At 40.1% G+C, this 22676-nt stretch overlaps 1 protein-coding gene across 1 annotated transcript in view; it reads left to right on the top strand.

Moving 5' to 3' along the window:
- The window catches only part of LOC126163012 (ubiquitin carboxyl-terminal hydrolase 7), a 230674-nt gene that overhangs the window by 54966 nt on the left and 153032 nt on the right, over positions 1 to 22676 (top strand). Inside the window, exons 7-9 of the mRNA XM_049919876.1 lie at positions 12591 to 12776; positions 12853 to 12933; positions 13012 to 13102. Coding sequence (XP_049775833.1) covers positions 12591 to 12776; positions 12853 to 12933; positions 13012 to 13102 — 358 coding nt within the window. The remainder of the gene's footprint in view (positions 1 to 12590; positions 12777 to 12852; positions 12934 to 13011; positions 13103 to 22676) is intronic.

Below are 22676 nucleotides of genomic sequence, written 5' to 3'. Positions count from 1 at the left end.
GCCCCACACCATGCAGATTTCAGACTTTTGGTGCCTGACCTGATACCTCCCTGTGTCTGCCAAGGAGTATGTGCCCATTAGCTGTTGCTGAGGCTGGGTGGTGCCCATGGGGAGAGCCATCGTTTGGAATGGGTGGCACTGTGGTAGATGACAAGCATATGAACCAGATGAGGCTTTCTCCTGCTGGTGGTCATACATGCCCAGCAGTCTTATCTGAAGGAAAGAACCCACTCAATAGAGAGAGATACGACCCCAAATTTTTTCCTTCCCTGGGTATGCCATATGAGGAATGTCTTGCCAAGCTACAGGCAGAGAAAAGCTCCCCCAGTGTTCCAATGGGGATTCTTTTTTGGTCACAAAGCATTTATTCTTGCAGAGACTATAGGGGACAAGTGTGGGAAAGTTGCAGCCACCTCGAAAATGAAGAATGGGTCAGTTTTGATTAAAACAGTATTCTCTGCCCAGTCATAGGTTTTGAGGTTTTGCTTGCTTGTGAAAAGCTGGGCAACATTCTGGTGACGATCACTGCCCATGATGGTCCAAACATGGTTGAAGGCGTCATTTTCTATTGGGACCACCCTACCCCTTGCACTTTGACGATGAACTACGTGCTAACTTGGAATGACGAGGTGTACACTTTTCTGTCACAGATGAAACTTACTCTGTCATTGATCTTTTTATTTGCTGCACTGATCTTCTTGCATCCATCCACTCGAGGGCATCATGATGGCGTGTGTGGTAGCGACCACTTCCCACTCTTCCTATCCATCCCTCAGCATCACTCCCCTGGGTGCACGCCTAGATGGGCTCTCCACAAAGTCGACTGGGATGGTTTAGTCGCCACTGTTGTTCTGAGCTAACTGCTATATGGAGGCATTGACGAGGATGTCCAGAATGCAACAGCAGCCATTCTATTGCCAGCTGACATAGTGGTCCTCTATTCTTTGGGATCCTCCCATCGGAAGGTAGTATCTTGGTGGAGCTCAGAAATCACCAAGGTTATTAGAGATCATTGGTGGGCTCTCCAGTGCCTTAAGCGGCATCCATTGATCGACCACGTCATTGGCTTTAAAAGACTCCTTGTTCGGGTCTCCCACTTAATAAAACAACATAAGCAAAAATGCTGGGAAAGTAGGTTTCAACAGATGGACCATGTACGCCTCCTTCTTAGGTCTGGGTGAAGATCAGATGCCTTTACAGATAAAACTCCTCTGCAGGTGTACTTGATGTTTCATTGAACAAAGCTGTTTCCACAGACCCAGATGCCGTATCCGAATATTTTGCTCTACATTATGCTTCTGGGAAATATCACCCTGTCTTTCGTTTCCTTAAAGACCAGATGGAGTGACTGCACTTATCTTCCACTGCATGCCACCTGGAACCCAATAATGCTCCATTCAGTGAGTTGAAATTCTTCAGTGCCCTAGACCTTTCTCTTGATACAGCACTCGAACCTGACAGCATCCACAACCAAATGCTCACACACACTGTCAGCAACATATCATTACCACCTACAATCATTTGTGGAGCAAGAGTGACTTCCCATCTCAGTGGCGAGAAAGCACAGTCATCCTGGTACTGAAACCGGGGAAGCATCTTGTAGAGATGGACAGCTTAGCTCAATTAGTCCCACCAATGTTCTGTGTAAGTTGCTTGAACGCATGGTGAGCCAGCGGCTGCGTTGGCTACTTGACTGTCAGGGCCTTCTGGTTCTGTCTCAGGGTGGTTTTTGCCAATGCTGTTCCACTGCTGATAATTTGATTCGCCTGTAGTCTGCCATCCAGACAACTTTTGACCAACACCACCTTATTGCTGTCTTCTTCAACCTACAAAAGGCTTATGACATCGCAGGGTGACACCACATCCTTGCTACCTTTTGTCCAGAACTTCTTGTCGGACTTTACTTTCCAGTTTCAAGTTGGTGGCTGGTACCCAGTACTCCATCCCACCCCATCCCCCCACCCCCCCTGCCCCCAATTTTCAAAGAGAATGGGGGTCCTGCAGGGCTCGCTATTAAGTATCCCTTTCTTTTTAGTGGGCATCAATAGTCTAAGAGTAGTTGTGGGGTCTTCAGTGTAACCCTTCTCGTATGACAATGATTTTTGCATGCTGTGTTGCTGAACACAGACTGCAGGACGCCGTTTGAAAGGCACAGTTATGGGCCCTCACCCATGGCTTTCAGTTTTCTGCCTCCAAGACTCATGTCATACCCTTCTTTCGCTGTTGTACTGATCGTCCACAACCAGAACTTTACCTTGACAACCAGTATCTCATTGTGGTGGAGACTTGCCGCTTTTTGGAACTGGTCATTGATGCCCGGCTGACATTGCTTTTCCTGTTTGCCACCTTAAGCAAAGGTGCTTTGCTACCCTCAGTAACACCAGTTGGGATGCAGACTGCACTATTGTTCTGCAGCTTTACAAAGCCCTGATTCTGTCACGTCGTGATTATGGGAGTCACGTCGTGATTATGGGAGTCACGTCGTGATTATGGGAGTCACGTCGTGATTATGGGAGTCACGTCGTGATTATGGGAGTCACGTCGTGATTATGGGAGTCACGTCGTGATTATGGGAGTCACGTCGTGATTATGGGAGTCACGTCGTGATTATGGGAGTCACGTCGTGATTATGGGAGTCACGTCGTGATTATGGGAGTCACGTCGTGATTATGGGAGTCACGTCGTGATTATGGGAGTCACGTCGTGATTATGGGAGTCACGTCGTGATTATGGGAGTCACGTCGTGATTATGGGAGTCACGTCGTGATTATGGGAGTCACGTCGTGATTATGGGAGTCACGTCGTGATTATGGGAGTCACGTCGTGATTATGGGAGTCACGTCGTGATTATGGGAGTCACGTCGTGATTATGGGAGTCACGTCGTGATTATGGGAGTCACGTCGTGATTATGGGAGTCACGTCGTGATTATGGGAGTCACGCCGTGATTATGGGAGTCACGCCGTGATTATGGGAGTCACGCCGTGATTATGGGAGTCACGCCGTGATTATGGGAGTCACGCCGTGATTATGGGAGTCTGGCATATGGTTTGGCATCACCCTCAGTGTTGCTGTCACTGGACCCAGTGTACCACTGTGGGCTGTGACTTGCAACAGGAGCCTTTCGAATTAGCTCTATGAACAGTCGACTGGGGTCTCTACACTATGGATCAGCTGCCAGTAACAGCTACTCAGTTATACTATACACATTTGCAGCTCCCTTAAGGGGAGGTTTACTATCTGTTGGTTCAAAAAAATCTATTTTTTTAAATTGCATTTTTGGATCCATAAGTGTTTAGAATCCACCCCTGAAATCGTTTTTCCGAATATGGAACGGAAATGTTATTCGCGGTTGAACAAAAAAATACACCTGTCTGAAATCGGCCTTTTCCACGCACCAGTTTTTTCTTTTGGGGGAAGAGTTATTGTACCAGTGCTTGGGAGGAAACACACAAAATTCAAATGAAAGTTTGAATGCGTGTGTTTGGAAGTTAACCCCCAAGCATTTGCATTCTACTGCGAAGACTGTGGAGATTGCGACTTTCCTGGCAGTGAGAAGCTTCAACGATGGGTATTCAGCAATTCTGAAGACCATGACAACTATGGACATCACCCTGGAACTCTATTCGATGCAGTTCGCCAAGTATTCAGACGGCCGCCAGATTCAAGCGGCCGAAAACCGCTTGTCACCGGCTGTACGAGCGGCTCTGGAGCAGTGCAGGATGGCCCAGATTGAGCAGAACGCCGTCTATGAGGGAGAGGAAGGACTAGTTTATGGGCCCCGAATAGCAGATTGAACGTACTTTGCACAATATTGCATTTATATGTAGTCAAAACTTCAAATGCATTTTTCTTGAAATGACATTTTTTATCGCATGGTATGGTAACTTCAAATCTACTAAACCAATTGGCATGATTCTTTATTTCCGATGAAGCTAATTAAATTGTCTAAGAGTTGCACCACTTTTATTCCGATCCATCAACTATAAATATTTTTACTTGGCCGACGAAGTCGGAAAATCGATGAAAAAACCCTATTTGTTTCAAATGGCCCGTCATTTTGTTGCCTATGGCCCAAATAACTTAAGCAGGTACAACTCCCTAAAGAATCTTATATACTTTGCTAACAACTACTCAGTTTTGATTTCGTATGAGCCGGCTGACCTGTGACATTCCACACGTGGAGGTCTACATGGAAATTTTGTTTCGTTCTGATGGCACTTCTGCCTTTCCTCTTTGACATTTCCGGTCACAAAAATTCCAGTTTGTAGAGGAAATGTCAATAAAGATTTTGACCAAATTTGACATTGATATCTATAACGCATCCCAAGAAAAAAAAATTCTCAAAGAATGTGCTTTTTTCGGGCCAAAGATAGTAAACCTCCCCTTAAGCATCCAAACTATTGTGACCTTTTTCCTAGTAAAGAGGCCTACCTCCCACAACAGAGATCAGAACTGGAATCACAATTGCAGTTTGACTACAGTGTCTCTGCTCTAAACTCCCAACTTTTCCTAGTGTTGCATCTTGTCAGGGAGCAATCGTGAATGCCCCATGTTGTGTACTGTGACCTCCGATCTGTCTTGCTTTATCTTTAGGATCAAAAGATTCAGTTGACACCATGTGGTGTTTCACCACCTATTCCTGGCTGTCTACAATGCATTTCCAAGTTCAAAAGTGATATATACTGACAGCTCAGCAGTCGAGGGGTGAAATGCTTTTGCATACACACATGCAAGTTGCAGTGAACTATGCTCCTTGTCGTATGACTGCAGTGTCTTCACTGCAGAATTGGTGACCATCAAACGAGCCCATAGCCATGCTTATTCTTGCACTGGTAATGTTTCTTATCCGTAGCGACTCCCTGAGCAGCCATCAAGCTATAGGCCAGTCCTATCCTCATCACCAATTAGTCTTGACCATCCAGGATCTTCTTTCTGACATTCATCAAGCTGGACTGTAAGTTGTCTTTGTTTGGACCCCTGGACATGTTGGGACCTCAGGGAATGAACATGCTGACGATATGGCAAAGTTGGATACCAGGATGCTGATTTGGAAATGGGGTTCCCAGAAGTGGGCTCAGAATGGTTTGCCCTGGACCCGCGAAACCAGCGGAGGGCATAAAGGAGACCACAACCAAATGGCAGTCTTCCCTTCGTGCTTCTCCCAGGGAATCCATTGTCATTTGTAAGCTGTGTATTGGCCACTTGGGGCTTACCCACAGCCATATTCTCTGATGTGAGGACCCACCTTACATTTGATGTGGTGCCTGCCTTAACAGTGGCTCCCACATCACCAGAATGCACAAATTTGATTGCTTTGTGGCAATGTCTTAACCACCCTGACACACTGTCTCTGGTGCTAGCAGACGACGTCAAAGCCACTGACCTGGTTTTATGTTTCATCTGCAAAGGTGGTGTGTACTTGTCTCTGTGAGATGGTGCACTGTATGGCCACATTGAGCGTCTGAAGGGTTGGAGGGGCACCCCTCACCTGCTTTGGCCCAGGTGTCCCATGGCGACCCTTGCTCAGCGATCTGGCCTGGCCCCTCCCCTTCCCACCTTTTTATTCTCCTTGTTGTTTTATGTTTGCTTTTTCTAATGTTTTATCTTCCTAAAATTTTATCATCTTGTTTGTACTGCTTGTTTCCATGGGGTAACAAATGGTGAGGTGGTGCTGGTGGAATACAGAGGGTGCATCCCCCACCTCACATCATGGTCCGGTGACTCCCAACTGCATTTTGGGCAGAGAAACTCACACACCTTACTTCCTCTCATCCCCCTTCTACTTCTCCTTGATTTTATCTCTGTCTTATTGCATCTTGCTTACAGTCAGGCTACCCACAATTTGCATCTTGTATCCTTCTTCTGAGGATTGTTCCTGATTCAATACATGTAGGATGAAAGGACTGATGACCTTGCAGTTTGGTCCCTTTAGCTTCAGCAACCAGCCTTGACGTGGATGACTGTTGTTTGAGTACTCAGCACGATGTGCAAGGCGAGGTGTGCGATAATTGAACTCCACATAAGCACTAGCCTGCTCTGCCTCCATTGCAACGCTGGTGGTGAGGATACTAAAGAATGGTCAAACTTATTATATCCAAATGTTTGACAGTTATTTTTTTCACTGTTGGTCAACTTCCCAATAAGTTCAAAATTTAGTGCTCTTAATTTTAGATGCCGGTGTGAACTGGAAGTTGCACAAAAGAAGTTTTGAAATGTGACACTTTAACATTGTTTTCACTCTTGGAAACAGTTTGATGTATATAGTGATGGTTTCATCACTGCTTTTGTAAGATTTTGAGATCAAGTGCTGGATCACCCATAGAAAGTGACTGAAAGCATCTCGTAGGGAATCCCATTGGAGTTAGTTATGTGAGATCACTATCCAACTCAGTCACCACCACCTGAACTTGTTATCATTTTGCTGGAAGATTGGTATAAGTTCATCTTGAAAACCAAACAGGATGTGTATCTATCCATTCTGAGATGACTGGAAGCTGTTTAAATGCCAACAGTATTCTTACACTTTGATAGCCATGGTAATGTGCTGTGTTTTTGGTGTTTCCATATGTTTGTCTACTCCTGTATTTTACCGTAGTTACCATCTCCAGCTACTTGTCATTAAATATGAAGTTGTACAGTAGTGGATTTCTTCTTCTATTTATGTGCAATATGCTACATTGATTTATGTTCAGGATCAACTACTAGTTCCTGCACCACTCCTCAGTCTTCTGTGGCTCTCCTGTAGTTTGGTACAATCATCTGACATTGCTACCATCTTATAGACAACCACATCATCGTGTGCTTTCCTGACGTCAAGGACCACGGCATCAACATGAGTGTTAATGTCTCACACTCTGGATCTCTTGAGTGAACAGTGAGAGCCGATTTTCACAAAATCTGTTTATGGAATTATTGTTGATCTTCTGTACAACAATCTTCCGTATTTTTGTTTGACACATTTTATATTGCCCTGGCCAAGTGCTGAAAGTGGCTTGTACAATTGGGAGGAAAAGACACTACATTTACATAAACAATGGAAAATCCAGTTAAACAATGGAATGTAACAGTATTATGAAAAGGAAAGTTGCAAAAGCTTTATTTATTTGTGACAGTCTTTTTGTTGCGCTTATCTGCTACTCAGCATCTCCGCTATATGGTGGGTGGAAACTTTCCTTTTCATAATATTGCCTAGCTATGACTTATCTTGGGGATGTACTACATAATTGTCAATAAACAGATTGATTTTTGTATTTCTAATGTCCAACCTTTCATTTTCATCCCAGGCACACAGGAATTGCTCAGATATGATTGTTTACCCATGCATTCACATCAGACATTTATTGACATGGAAACATCTGCACATTTTTGAAGCATTGTCTTGCCAGTTATTAGTGGTACTAACTTTTTTGTTCCACTTTCATTTCTACAGTATAAAACAATTAGCCTCTCTCAGGGTAAATGCGACCCGTGACAACGAGGAAATCCAGAAAAAACCCGGACATTTCTTCATCCGGGAAATATCCAGGAATTATTTAGAATTCTGGGAATTTTTGTAACTTTGACTGGCAGGGACTGATACTCAAAAAAAAAATTTACATTAGCCTGCTACTGCAGAATAATACTCAACAATAAAATGTAAATGGGAGAACAACAAAAAAATAAATTTAGTTGCAAAGAAAATGTGCAATTTACAATGAAAAAACACAGTGCACACACCAGCGTCTGATGGCAGCAAAATGTATCAAAGGCTCCAGGAGGAAAACTGTGCAATACTTTGTAACAAAAGGCTGCTTTCCATGAGAATGATGTCACAACTGTTTGTTTCTTACACATAACGGAAGAATATTGCGGATGCTGGTTTGAGAAGCATTGCTTTCCAAATAAATCTCATTTTACACAAGATAAATTATGTTGCATTTGAGAATGTGTGATGAATATCTGATTCTTCGGAGCATTTGATCCTCATTCAAAACTTAACACTTTGAGATCAGCCATTTAAGTCACTGTTTAAAATTTTACTGGCACGTTTGTGTCTGATGTATCTTAAAGGATAACACATGCTAAAAAAGACAAGCTTAAAGAGATAGGAAATTATTCACTAATGATGGCAAAAAAGTATAATTATCATTAAAAAAAAAGAGGGGGTGTAGTGAAGTGAGTTTTTGAACAGTTTCACACGTAAGTGGCCTTTATATGGAAAAGTGGACAGAACATGTATTCAGCCATGTAACCTATGAAATATTCGTTGCACAGCAGGGAAGTTTATAATTGTGATTGTGAAAAATATTCAACTTCTGCAGTTTGAGGTATGCTCTTAAGATCCTGCCTAACAACACCCTCAGAAAAAACAGCAAAAAATGTTTGACAACCAAAATTATATGTGAAAGCTTATTTTTTCTTATCGCTATACTGTGTGTTGTACAATGATGTAAACCATTAACTTTTCCTATTTGTGTTTTGCCCTGCTTAACAGTGATGTTACTTGGCTGGCTACATCACATGTCCTATACTCTGAATATCTGCTGTCATTGGCTGGTGAGATCATGTGATGTGAGTTATGATTAGCTGCTTAACGAACATCACCATCTCGATTTTAGTGTTTCAGAAGCTATGATGCTTTATTTAAGCACATCACGATCTCGATTTTACTGCTTCGGAAGCTACTATGATTTATTTGGTAGAATTCATAGTTATACTTTAGTGATGCAAAAATATGCATGGTACATGTTGCAGCACATTAAAAATCTTTCCAAAAATGTTGTTTTCTACATAGTTTTATTTCCTTAAGTGCTGGGAAGCTCTAAGATGATCAGTAAATCCTTTACCAAAAGACTGACAAGTTCTACAGTTCTTAAGGTAAGTGTCACTTAACATGGGAAAAATGTACTTTCATCTGGGCTACAGTGTTTTTTTCAATCTGGAAAAGTGTATTTTTAACTGGTAAATCTGGGAATGATATGGGGAATTTTTTTTTTCTTGTCTGTGTGTACACCCTACTCTATTAACTAAACTCTGGCGCCAAGTCTCTCTCTCTCTCTCTCTCTCTCTCTCTCTCTCTCTCTCTCTCTCTCTGTGTGTGTGTGTGTGTGTGTGTGTGTGTGTGTGTGTGTGTGTGTGTGTGTGTGTGTAATTAATTCTGATTGACGTCTTTCTGGCTGAAAGGTTATACTAGTTTGACAGTCTTTTTCGTGTGCCTATCTGTGACTGTCTCTCCATTGTAGGGTCACTAGCATTCTCTCCTTTTCATAACACGGACTTTGATCATTTTTATTCGATTAATTGATTTAAATGAAATTTTTTTAACTTCTGTTTCTTTGTTACATTTTAATCACCATATGAATTTCTCCATTTGTTCTCATACTTTTTTAATGTGGATTATTTATCTGTTATAATATTTAAATAATAGAAAATGCTGGTCTGTACATTAAAAAACAAAATAAAAAATAATCTATTTATATTGACTGTGCAGTAGTGTGAAATGTAGTTTTCATTACAAGATGGCCTTTTCTGCTAACCGTTGTACACATATTTAAAACATAGCCTAAACTCATATTGAACTACGGACAAAATAATGCTGATGGAGGTTTAAATGAAAGAAGGGACTATACGTAAAACACAATTAAAGGAAAATAAGGAATAGAAATAGTGACTGCAGGAACATGGACAAATACACTCAGTGATAAAACAAAAGAAATTAAATTGAAATTAACACACAGAATCAATTGAAATCACATGAACAATGGTTTAAAACTGGAAAAAGAATGATAGGAAGAAAAATGAGAGCAAATGAAGTTGATATGATGATTAGAATGATGTGACAAAGAATTAGAAATAAAAAGTTACATTTAAATAGTTAACTGAATTAAAATAATGATCAAAATAAATTTGATAAAAATTTAAAAACATAAAAAAAAAATTTAAGTACTTAACGAGATTTGAACCCACAGCCTTCTACATGTCAAGGCCTTATCGTAATCATTATACCATGCAACCAGTCAATACTATACTACTATTTTAATGTTACTAAGTGCCATGCAAAATTCTGATTTTATTTATTTATTTGGTTTTTGTCATTAACTCACAAATGAGGGCCTACCAGGGTGAATGGCTCCAGGATGTGATAGCTGATATATTAACGTACATCACCATATAGATGGTTTCAAAAAGTCACTCCCACTGCTGTGGACCTCGCCTTGGGAGTGATTGTGGTTACATTTCTGTTCCATGATCACTTATCTCAATATCTGCCATTTTGACATTCATGCAATGATGAAAGTCGGGACTGTTAAGATTTACCATGGTGAAAGAGTTTTGGAAAACTGAACTCAGTATTTCAGCCTTCTTTCTCTCACCTTCAGTTTCAGTGCCAGTGTAGTAACTGGGCAACTGAATTGATAATTTAGATTCACTTACTGATGTCACATAAGGCCAAAAATTCTTAGGATTTTTGGTAGATCAGTTGGCAAATTTTACTTTCAGATTCATTGAATGCCCCTCTCATGCCACTCCCTAAACTCATTTTTGCTTCCTTCAGCCTTTGTTAAATATTGGTTCAACATTTCAAGTGTATATCATTTGTAGTATATCATGAATATACAGTTAAGGACAACATGTGACAGCCATAAGAGTTATGAGCCGACTTAGACATGTTTGGACAAAACTGGGCCAGAGGTAGGAATGAATCTGTCCTAATATTGGTATATTTTTGAAGAGAACCATTTATATTTATTCAGATTTTGAAGCAGAGGAGGGGAAACCTCATAATGTACTAATGATTGCAAATTGGGAATGTTGTCACAGTAATTGACTGGAAACTGCAGTGATCTGCCCTTAATAATTTTCTCTGTTAATGTTCTAAAATTTATTCCACTGACAGAAAAATTTCTGGTCTAATGGTTGAATTACATTCGTCTAGTGGGTGAAATCTTTGTCAGGATGGGTGCGAAATATGGGTGATGATGATGTAGAATTTTTGTGACCTGACTAAGAACCTTGAAGGAGATGAAATTTGTTGCCACAGAATGAAAGAAAAGTGTGACACTCGAAAAATATAACATTTTAATATCCCATTTTTCCAGGCTTAAGGATGGGTGCAGAACATTGATCTTTTCACAAGTAGTCCTAAGTTTTCAGTTGATTATTAAAGACAAATATGTAACACAGATAGCAATGGACCATCCAGACTGATTAACAACATTATTATTTTTTATCACTATGGAAGTGAAGACAGACTGTACGTATGGGTTTCTCCTTAGACTGAATACATTGTTGTCGGTCACATTTCTTTTTCAAACCCAGATGGCTGTGCATTGTAAATGCAAGACTGACAAAAGCTAGTGCTGTTATACTTCGCATTTGTAGCAAACACTTAAATTATTTCAGTTTGCATCATTTCTTTTCTGTCTCCTTTCTCTGCACAAATCTTGTTATTTTTTCTAGATGTGATTTTGTGAGGAGACGTTACAATTTCTTGTGTCTATACCGATAGCAGTATGTAAAGCCCATTCACACAAAATGGTGTTGCTGAAAGTAAATGACTTTTATTTATTCTCAGAAAAAAGCTAAAGGAGACATTAAATAATGTTTTCAAAATCTTTTATCAATTCTTAAACTGTTTTACATCATCTTTTATTATCTGTACATTTCACATTCAGAATAAACAATGTGAATTTCTTTAGAACGATACTAACCTGTTGGCATTTCTTACCATTGTCATTCAACCAATACGACACCCATTTTCCTTTGTCTGATGATCAGTTTTAGTTCCTGATTTCTTCTGGAGAGAATTAAATGTGCCATTACATTTCGGTGGGTTTACATCATGCAGTGTCCAGTGTTGTTATTTCTAATAATATGTCTGGAGTATTTAAATGTACATCTAAAATTTTAACCACCATTTCACACACGACATAAACTTCACACTTTTCTATTGATGGCTTCAGTTGATCTTCGATGGCTTTAGTTCTCTGTTGTACAGCTTAATAGCAAAACATTCACAAGTTTCCTCATCACCTCTGAAGCGAGATTGAAAGTCAGGGGATTGCCAGAAATAATAATAATAATAATAATAATAATAATAATAATAATAAAATCAAAAGCAAATTTTAGCTTCCATTTTTAACAAATCTAGAAGTGAGAGTCCTTGTAAATAAATACTGTAAATAAAAACTGTAGCGATAAGAAGATTGCTTTACTTTCCTGATCAAATGCCCTACTTTTTAACTATTGTTGGGGAAAAAGGCAGCAATTTTCAGCACTCAAAGTCGAACTGTTTTCTTGCATAGTTTTTGACTGTGAGTGGTTTAGGTGGAAGAAAATACTTCCCACTGACCCCTGGAAGATCTCTCTAAAATGGAAGAAACAGTTTCTTCTGGTGATGACAATTTCCTGAAGCCAAAGTCTGACAAATTACTACTTTTTTATTGTGTTTTGAGAACTTTTTGGTTGCACTGGTAGAAAGTTGTTTTAGAATCTACCACCCATGGGTTTGAGTCTTAATGACAGAGACAGCTTTCAGTCTCTTACTTTTATCTTTCAGTAATTGTTTGCAAATGGTTTTACTGTACAGAAATTTAATTCATTTCACAGGCTGTTTACAAAATGCCAACAGAGAGTGATGATTCAAGCAAAAGTGTAGCACTAGCACTTCAGAGAGTATTCCATGAGTTGCAGTTTTCAGACAAACCTGTTGGTACAAAGAAACTAACAAAATCTTTTGGCTGGGAGACGTTGGACTCCTTCATGCAGCATGATGTTCAAGAATTTCTACGTGTGGTAAGTTTTGTTCTAAAAAGAAGCTTTTGCATAGTTTAGTTTAATCTTTGTGTATTGATTTTTATACTATTTCCAGCTGTTGGACAAACTTGAAAGTAAGATGAAGGGGACCTGTGTTGAAGGAACTGTGCCAAAGCTCTTTGAAGGAAAGATGGTGGTTCGTATTTCAACTATTATTGTACTGTTTTGCTTCTGGTACTAGTCATGTTCTTACAACTGTCTTTCTCTTTTGCAGTCTTTCATTAAATGCAAGAACATTGACTATACATCTACAAGAGTAGAGACCTTTTATGATATTCAACTCAACATCAAGGGGAAGAAAAATAGTAAGTAATTACATACAAGTAAGGTTAAGCAAGATTCCCCCTCCTCCATTAGGATACACTCACTCTTTGTAATGGTGCTGTAAACTGTGTCAAAGCCATAGGAATGATGCAGAACTATGGAAGTATCAAAACTGAAGTGTAAGCTTCATTTGAGGACCACCCTTGTCAAAAGTTAAAAATGGTGCACAAGAAGTTAGAAGGTGGCTGCTTCAAGCAGTATAGAATCATGTAAGGGATGAGGCCATCTTACGCATAACAGCAGAGAGAGAAGAGAGGAGAGGGCACCTTCCACATTGCTGATTATTAGTGCCTGTTGCTGTGGATGACAATCGGGTTCATTTGGCTGCAATACATGGCACCATACATGAAAGCCTGTGATGCAAATCAGTGTTGTAACTGATTTCAGTAATGCATCACATCATCACAGTGCTGTGTTGCCTTATCCCTAGTTATAAGGCAGACTCTCTCATTTTGCTTGGTTTGACATGAGGAACAGGGATTCTGTGTCTTTAATGTGTTTCCTCAATTAGAAAATAATGATGGCTTCTCAAATCACAGGGTCTATTCTCATTACTCGACATGGGAGGGTCGGTCAACAACTGACCATCTTGTCAGATTATAAACAGCAATACAGCAGGCTTTTTCTAAAGACCAACGTGTCATTGCATCCTTCTTTTTCGTTTTTTTATTTTTACCTACATTCACAGTGCCATCACATTTACTTACCCTCCAAGACTTGGGCATTTGAGGCTCCTTACTAATTTGTATTCACCAATTTGGGTTAGTTGTTACATCCCTTATTTCCCCACAGGTCCATGAAAACAGCATCTTACTGGGCTCCATGGTGACTTATCATTGCCATCCATGGGCTAGTGACCATCAGACTACTGGTCACTCAACTATTTCTGCATGCAGTATAGCTTCCAATCCATAGCCCTGGCAGAACACAAATCCCAAAGAGTCATTCAAAGGATGTACAATTGCAGTGTTTCTTATAGCTTCCAAGTCTCTCCCGTGTCTCCTATAGCTCCCAGTTCTCTCCCATGAAAACTTGAGTTGGGCATTTTTGTCATCATAAAGTGGTCCATTCTGTCCCAGGAGTACAACTGGGTACCATTGCTTGTACGGTGTTGCACAGTCTCTATTTTTGGGACTGCTTTTTGCTAAAAAGCCGACATAGCTGCCCCATATTTCTCTTCTAAAGACTAGCTGTATGTGATACGTTATTGCTGTCTGCTTCCTTGCCTAAACCTCTGGGGATGCATGTCACACTACTCACCCTCCCACATTTACTGTGCTTTGGTCTTGTCATAGGAGGATGGTTGTCAGTTTTATGGCTCACAAAGAAAACTCCCCATCACGTCCCTCTCAGGTTGTAAACCTGGACAGACCATCAAAAACTGAAAACAGATCAAGCATGATAACAGGAAGAATGTGTACTGAACTGTAAAAAGAAAGCAAAATCGATACAGTGAATGCTCCAAGGACAAAAAGTGCAACATAGTGTGAAAGGACTATGGCATTGTGGTTAAGTGGACATGGTGTTGCGCTGCTAAGCGGGCGAGCCATGTTTAAAGCTCCTTCCTGCCAGTATTTTTCTTTTCTTTTTTTTATTGCATTCAAATTTGTGATGTAACAACCGTTTACAACTGAGAGGTATAAGGAAGGGGACCTATAATGAAAGTTGATTCTGCACAACTTTGCTATCAGCAGCGTACAGAAAGTGGCTTTCGAATGAATGTTTGATGCCACATGACAAGTCAGCCAAACCCTCCACTGGAAGACACGTCTGGTGAGTAATACACAACGTTAGTGACAGTATGTGTGTCATATGAAAGGAATCCCGTATTGATGCACCTAATTTTATTGCCTGGTGAGTGACAGAGAGCTGCATCCTTGTGTGATTTAGGTGTTCATGTGAATGTGATCACTTCCAAGGAAATGATGAAACATAATAGTTTGTCATATGAGGGTGAGTCAAATGAAAACCTTAAATTTGTAATGACAAATCGAAATTTCGCACCGTTATCCTGTAAGTTGGTAAGTGTGCTACAAACAGCGTGCAGAATGGCCTGTAGGTGGCAGCATATTGCAGATGCACACATACTGTCACAGTATCAGTATAAGATGGCCGCCCCACTTGTGACTTGCACCAGGAAAAACAGCTTTCTGTTATACGGTTTTTGCGTAGCGAAGGTGTGAAACCTATTGAAATTCATCGATGAATGAAGGTTCAGTACAGTGATGCACGTTTGTCACAGCAGCAAGTCTACGAATGGAGTAGGAAGTTCGCAAATGGTGTGACTTCATTGGAAGATGCTCCTCGTCCAGGTCAGGCAAAATAAGTTGTGACTCCACAGAACATGGCAGCAGTTGAAGCCATAGTGAAGGAAAACTGCTGAGTGACACTGAATGACATTGCAGCATGATTACAGATTAGTCATGGGTTAGCATACAACATTGTGCATGGTGTGCTCCAGTTTCACAAAGTGTCTGCAAGATTGGTGCCATGGCGGGTGACTCCTGAAATGAGAGAATGATGTGTTGATGCTTGTGAAGAAATTCTTCGGCACTTTGAACAAGAAAGTGATGGCTTCCTTGCAGGAATTGTTACTGGGGACGAAACCTGGGTTCACTTCCACCAACCGGAAATGGAGAGCGAGCAAGGAATGGCGCCATTCCTCATCACCAAAACCAAAGAAGTTTCGAACAGAACCATCAGTAGCAAACGTTTTGCTGACACTCTTTTGGGACGAAAAAGGTGTCATTTTGGAGCATTACATGCCTAGAGGTACCACTGTCACCAGTGCATCATACACAGATCTCCTAAAAAGTCATCTGCGGCCTGCAATCAAATCAGAGTGACACGGATTGCTGTCAGCAGGTGTCCTTTTGCAAGATGACCATGCAAGGCCCCACACTGCCTGTATAACAGGTGCAACAAACATAGACTGCATTTTTAGTGTCTTCCTCATCTGCCATACTCACCAGACCTTGCCCCAAGTGATTTCCATTTGTTTGGACCACTCAAAGCCGCAATGGGAGGAAAGAAGTTCTGTTCTGATGAAGAGATACGCCACACGGTGCACGAGTGGTTGCACAGACTACCAAAAGAATTTTTTTCTAAAGGAATTTATGCACTTTGTAAGTGCTGGAGGACTCACATTGAGCATGGGGGAGATTATGTTGAAAAGTGATACAGCTTTGTACCACTTCTGCACAATAAATAATATTTTAAAAAAAAATTAAGGTTTTCATTTGACTCAACCTTGTATAAGCTGCAACAATGGAATGCAACAGTTTCATGATTACACAGTTTCTCTGTGCTTCATCAAAACATATGTTTGTAACATTTTTGAAGTTGCATTTCGTTTCGGAATTTTTGACTCTTGAATTCATTTGTAGTAACATAGTTCATACGTGTTTATTCGTTGTTTTTCATTTCTGTGAGACATCTGTGTGGTATCTTGCCTGCATTCACTGTTCATTACTTTTACTTGCGATGGTAATGTATTCATGCCACATGACTCATATTCCATAATCGATGTACAGTATGACAAGCACCAAGACTACAGAAAGAGAAGAAACGTTTCAGTGAACATTTGGACAGTTCGTAATGTTGTGAAAAAAAGGGGGAAAAAAAGAAGAAACTAAAAATAAATGATAGGAGGGAGTTTAGAGCATGGCTTGCCCACTTTACAGTCCAACACTGTGACCATTTAATCATGGCTCTTACCTTTAGCTCAATGTTGCATGTGTTAAGCTTGGACCATCCACTGTTTTTATTTTGCTACTTTTCCTCAGTTCAGTACACGTTCTTCATGTTTTCACTTTTGGTCAGTGTTCTGTTTTTGACGGGCTATTCACTGGGCCATCTTACCACTAAATCTGAGGGGGAGTTTCCCTTGCCAGTGGCACTTCCAGCTTTTAAATTGTTGGACCCAATTCATCATTACAAAGTAAGGCTGGCCTTTGGTGCCTTTCCAGCTAGTCCTATAGTTAGTCTCCTTGCTTTAGTGGGATCTTTATTCTTAAACAGTACCAAGTCTTACTCACACATACAATCACAATCTGACAATTTCCTAATCATCAAATTGATCAAATTCTTTTTGCATGCGAGGGCATCAACTATCTAATACAGGCCATCTTGTGGGATTACCAGTTGGAATGCACCTTACGGCCCTCTGACGGAACCTCCGCATAACATCCTTATAATGTGCTCCTTGTGTTTTCCTGTACACACCTTCTGATTAGTACCAAGACCACCAATTAGGAAGTCTGTGCTCCCATGACCTTTCTGTATCTCCTGCTTTCAGATCTTCAGGGGTATCAGAGTGCTACCATCGTGTACACTGACTGCTCTGAAATTGTGGATAGGAAGCAATATGCTTTTACACCCCCTGCCAGTTAGTTTGTTGCCAGGACTGTGTAGTGTCCCATTAAGAGAGTGCCACATTTTATTAAACAGACCTCCCTCGACAGTGTTTTAATTTGTGGTGACTTGGTGAGCATTCTCCAGGCTCTCGATTAATGTTACTCTTACCATCTTGTGATATGTGCTATTCTTGATCTTATCTCTGACCATAGTTGCACTGACTGCTCAGTTGTCTTTCCCAGGTCATGTGGGTATTCCAGGGCCCGAACTGGCTGAACATTTGGCTTGAGAAGCGATTACTCACCCAGTGTTTGCTTTGATGACTGCAGGTGCAGATTTGTGAGTAAAATTAAGATCTCTCTTCACTCAGAGATGGAACATAATCTGGTGGGCTCCTACCTCTTCTAATACACTCTGCACTATCAAGGAGATAACTGCTGCATGACATCTCTGCTTCCATTCCTCGAGGAAGGGATTCACTCATCTATGTCACCCTCGTATCAGTCGTATTAGATTAACTCGTTTTTATTTTATGTGACGAGTCACTGCCACGTTGTTGTGGGGCCTTAAAGCCATCTTCACATGGACCTTGCATTCGACCGCCAACGTTGAGTGTGCAGAGTTTTTGATGTCATAGCATGGAAAAAGCACTCTTTGTAGTGTTTCTAAATGTGCAGAGCAATATTAAGCATGCTAGGTATTTTGAACATTATTTAGAATGTGAAGCAGTGAGACGGAATAACACCACCTACATCACATGCAGGCCTTCTCTCTATTTCGTACAAAGTTGGGAAATGCCATATTGGATTTCAGGTGAAGCTCACATTTGGTGTGTTTTATATTACAACTTACATCCTATGAATATATACCATTTAAAAGCACTGGCACATTGAGAATCTCTCGAAAATGCTTTATTTTTGGCATGATTGGTTGTAATAAAATGACAGGAAATGTTACATTGGTTGTTAAAGAAGTGTTCTTATTATAACTTGCCTGTTATGAATGTGTGAGGGACATCTCATAAATAGTGCACAGGTTGATACTACTTTGAATTGTTTGATGCAACAACAATGAAAATTATGATGGGGCAAAAACCCGACAGAAATCCACTGTGTGTTAAGTGAAGTTTCTGGTGAGTTTACAGAGGACCTTCATTCAGTTTCATGTTGGATTAATCATTTTCGTGGTGGTCATATGAGCATAGGTGATAATCAAATACCTGGAAGGCCAAAAACATAACAGATGAACGAAGTGTGAAACATGCGGCAGATGCTTTGGAAGAAGATCGCAGTGCGGATTGTGAGGGACTCTGTGAAGCCATGCAAATTCATCCACCATCAATATTCCACACTCTGGTAAATGACTTAAAGAAGGGAGAAATTTCAGTGTGATGGGTCCCACACTGTTTGACTGTGGAAGAGAAGCTGAAAGTCCTGGTCATTGCAACTTTGCTCAAACAAAGATTCAACTGTGAAGGTCAAGGATTCTTACGTTGAAACGTCACTATTGGTAAACTGTGGATTAGAGACTTTGAACTGGAGTTGAAATCACAGTCCAACGAGTGGAAAGTTTCAGATTGTCCACATCCAAAAAAATTTCAACGTGCTCAACTGGAGCTCAAGCAGATGACGTCCAAAACAACAAAAATATATTTACAACCTCCTGTAGGTGCAGGCAGTGGTCCCAGAAGGTCCATTCCTAATTAAGCCTATTGATGGCACACCAGTTGTCTTTACTCTCTGACACGTATCACAGCTTACTAGCCTCTGCTTAACCCTTCTCCACTAGTTGTTAAATATTACTGTCTCCTGTATCTTAGCTACTATTTTCCTGGTCCCATGATGTCCATAACTTTTGTGCAAGTAGTCAATAAATTTATCAACATGTTGGTCAGCAAAACCTAACTTCCAGTCCTTATCATTCAATTTTTTCTTCTTAAACAACCCCCCCCCCCCTTATGTATAGTATAGTACTGTTTAACCTTTGGCATGTTGTCTGAATCGTAATACTGCTTAACCAACCTTAAATTTGGATCTTCATTCTGCTCCCTTCTCATTTGCTTACAAATCCTCCTAATAAGAATCTCATCCTTCACTTCCTGCAAATAAAACCACCTTACTTGTTCTTCATGGCTTTCACTACTGTCAGTATCCTTCTTCCCTACTGGCATCCTAGATAATGCATCAGCCACAATATTGTCTTTTCCTTTTACATACTGAAATATGATCACTATTTTTATATACTTGAATTTAGCATATTTGGTGACAGTACTCACTTTTCTGTGGATGTTTATAAGATGATATTTGACTTTTTTGTGTGGGTTTCAGTAGTCTAGTGAAAGTATGATTCCATAATGCTGTTTCGTCGGCTGCGGAAATGTCCTGGTTCAATGCGTTTGCCTCATTTTTGGTGCTTCAAATACCATTTCTCCGAATGTGCTTCCTTCTTGATGTTTATGTAAAAAAGTAGTAGAATAACTCATTTTTGCTGGTCACTTGCAAATTATTATAACGGGGACCTGTACATTGTTCCACCATCACACACAAAGAGTTCACTGCCGACTGACTATGGTCAAAGACGACTCCAGCATCAAAGACATTTCACACAACACACAAGCTTCCACTTGTAACCAGTCTCTTTGATATTCTTCGTCACATCTGCTAATATTAATCAATATGCTGTCACTCTCGAACATATAAGCAAATTACAATTCACAAAAAATATTCTGACAAAAATATAAGAAAACATTTACAACCTCCCTTATTAGATTTGGTATTGACAAATCCGGTAGAAAAAACACATCTCCCAGATCCATTACAATACCTTACCTCCAAATCAAATTGTTACCAATAGAAAGCCCACCTAGTTAACCTGGTGTGTTTCAGCCTGCACTTCTGAAGGTAACTCAAAGCCATATGATGTGTATACACTACAGTCTTATGTCCAAGCAAATATTACTCAAACTTTTGCAATCCAAAAATAATTGCCAAAGCCTGTAATTGTGAAATGTAATAGTTCTTTTCATGTGGCGGTAATGTTCTACTAGCAAAAGTAATAGTTTTGTGTTGAACCCCCATCTCATTAGGTACTAAGTGGAAAATTTCTACCCCCAAACCACAAAAACTTGCATCAGTACTCATACAGAACGGCAGTGAAAAAGTTGGATGCCCTAACCTCTTACTATTTGTTAATTCTTTTTTCGAACTCTGAAATGCCTCTTCACACTCCTTTTTCCAATTCCACATCACATTCTTTTTCAACAAATTACCAAGGCAAGGATGGTTAAATGACTGATCTGATACGAACTTTCGGTAGAAGCCAAACAACCCAAACATAGCTTTAAGATCTTTCTTGTTCTTTGGGGGTGGAAAATCCCGAATAGCAGCAAGCTTTTCTGGATCAGGCTGTGTACCTTCTTCGTTAATCCTGTGACCCAAAAATGAAATCTCCTTTACAAATTCAGATTTACTGAAGTTTAATTTCATACCTCCTCTATACATAGCCCTCAGTACTTCATTCAGAATCTTACAGTGCTTGAACCATTCTGCAGTTGCTACTAGGATATCATCTCCATAGACAGTTATTTCATTGGTTAATATCTCACCTAGCACCTTGTCAATAGCTGTGATAAGTGCACGCACACACGCGCACACACACACACACACACACACACACACACACACACACACACACACACACACACACACACAAGTTCAGACCAAATGGCACCACACAGTATTGGTAACACTTACGTTCATGTAAAAATGCTGTACAGAGCCTACATTCCTTGGCTAAACTGATATTCCAATAGCCACAAATCACATTAAAGGAAGTCAAATTTACATCCATGGAACTTCTGCAAAATTTCGTCTATGTTAGCTGGTCTATCACTCTCCCCCTATTACAATTTCATTCAGTTTCCTGGAATGCAGAACCAACCTCACACCACTGTTCTTCTTCTTTACCACCACAAGTGGGTTATTGTACCTACTGTTTGACCATTCGATAATCCCCCATGAGACCATCTTTTGAATTTCTTTTCTCATTGCTTCCTTTTTTGAAAATGGAATTATATAAGGTTCCTTGAGAAATGGTTCATGATCCTTAAACTTTAATTTGCACTCAAAATTTTTTACTGAACCAGGCCTGTCTGAAAATGCCCTACAGTTGTTCGGGAGAACACCTTTTAATTCCTCCCTTTGGCTATTTGTAATCCCTTCAATATCCTCAACTCTCTTTACTATCTCCAGCCTTACTCTCTCTCCTCCTCCTCCTCCTCCTCCTCCTCCTCCTCCTCTTCTTCTTCAGTAACTTGCTCAGTGGTCAAAACTCTTAATGCCAAATCTACTTCAGCTTGCACACACTCGTCCACACCTTCCAGAATGATACTTCATACCTACTTCCATTGCACTTAAAACTAAATTTACCACTAGCAGAATCAATATTTATATATATACTTTATATATTTACCTACCATTTGCACAAGAAATTAGTCCCAAATATTACATCAAAGCTGGGATTTTGAATTACCAAGAAATTTCACTCCAACAGCTGTCTTTCCAATTCCACTGTAAATAATACCTCTTGTTTTACACTTTTTGGGAGCTTACCAGTAGCACCAACAATTTTTATTGCAGAAACATGCATTACTACTATACTATCTGTGTAATTAATAATTCAAGAAATGCCTGTGAAATACCATTCAGATCACTACCACTGTCCGGTGAACACTTAACCTGTATACCTTGTACATTTGCTTTTATTATAGGGTGCCACACTTCCTTTTTACTTACTGTGTTATCTTCTTCATACAACAAATCATCATTAATCCTTTCCCAGGAAAAACTATCACCCTGTTTACCAAATTGATTATCAGACACAGTCAACTGACAGATAGTGTGGTCCTCTTCCTCAATACCCCTCTCAAACTCTAAACTCTTCATTAGGCCAAATATTATCCTCCTCTATTTTCTCTTTACGTACCACCTGGCCATCATTAACAATTATAACTTGAAATACCTCATCCCCATCACTACTGGATTCATCATTGCTATCATCATTACAACTGCTGTCAGAATCAGCCCCACTGTCACTTTCTCTATGCTTTAGATTTTGTACCTCTTCCACCTTTTTGTCCATTTCAGTCAATTTTGAATCTACATTTTTATTTACTTTTACCAGTTTTTCTTCAACCACTAC

Source organism: Schistocerca cancellata, chromosome 2 (genome assembly GCF_023864275.1).
Source record: "Schistocerca cancellata isolate TAMUIC-IGC-003103 chromosome 2, iqSchCanc2.1, whole genome shotgun sequence".
In the NCBI taxonomy this organism is placed as follows: domain Eukaryota; kingdom Metazoa; phylum Arthropoda; class Insecta; order Orthoptera; family Acrididae; genus Schistocerca; species Schistocerca cancellata.
Note: the sequence above shows the minus strand (reverse complement) of the source record. Positions and strands in the feature narration are given on the sequence as shown.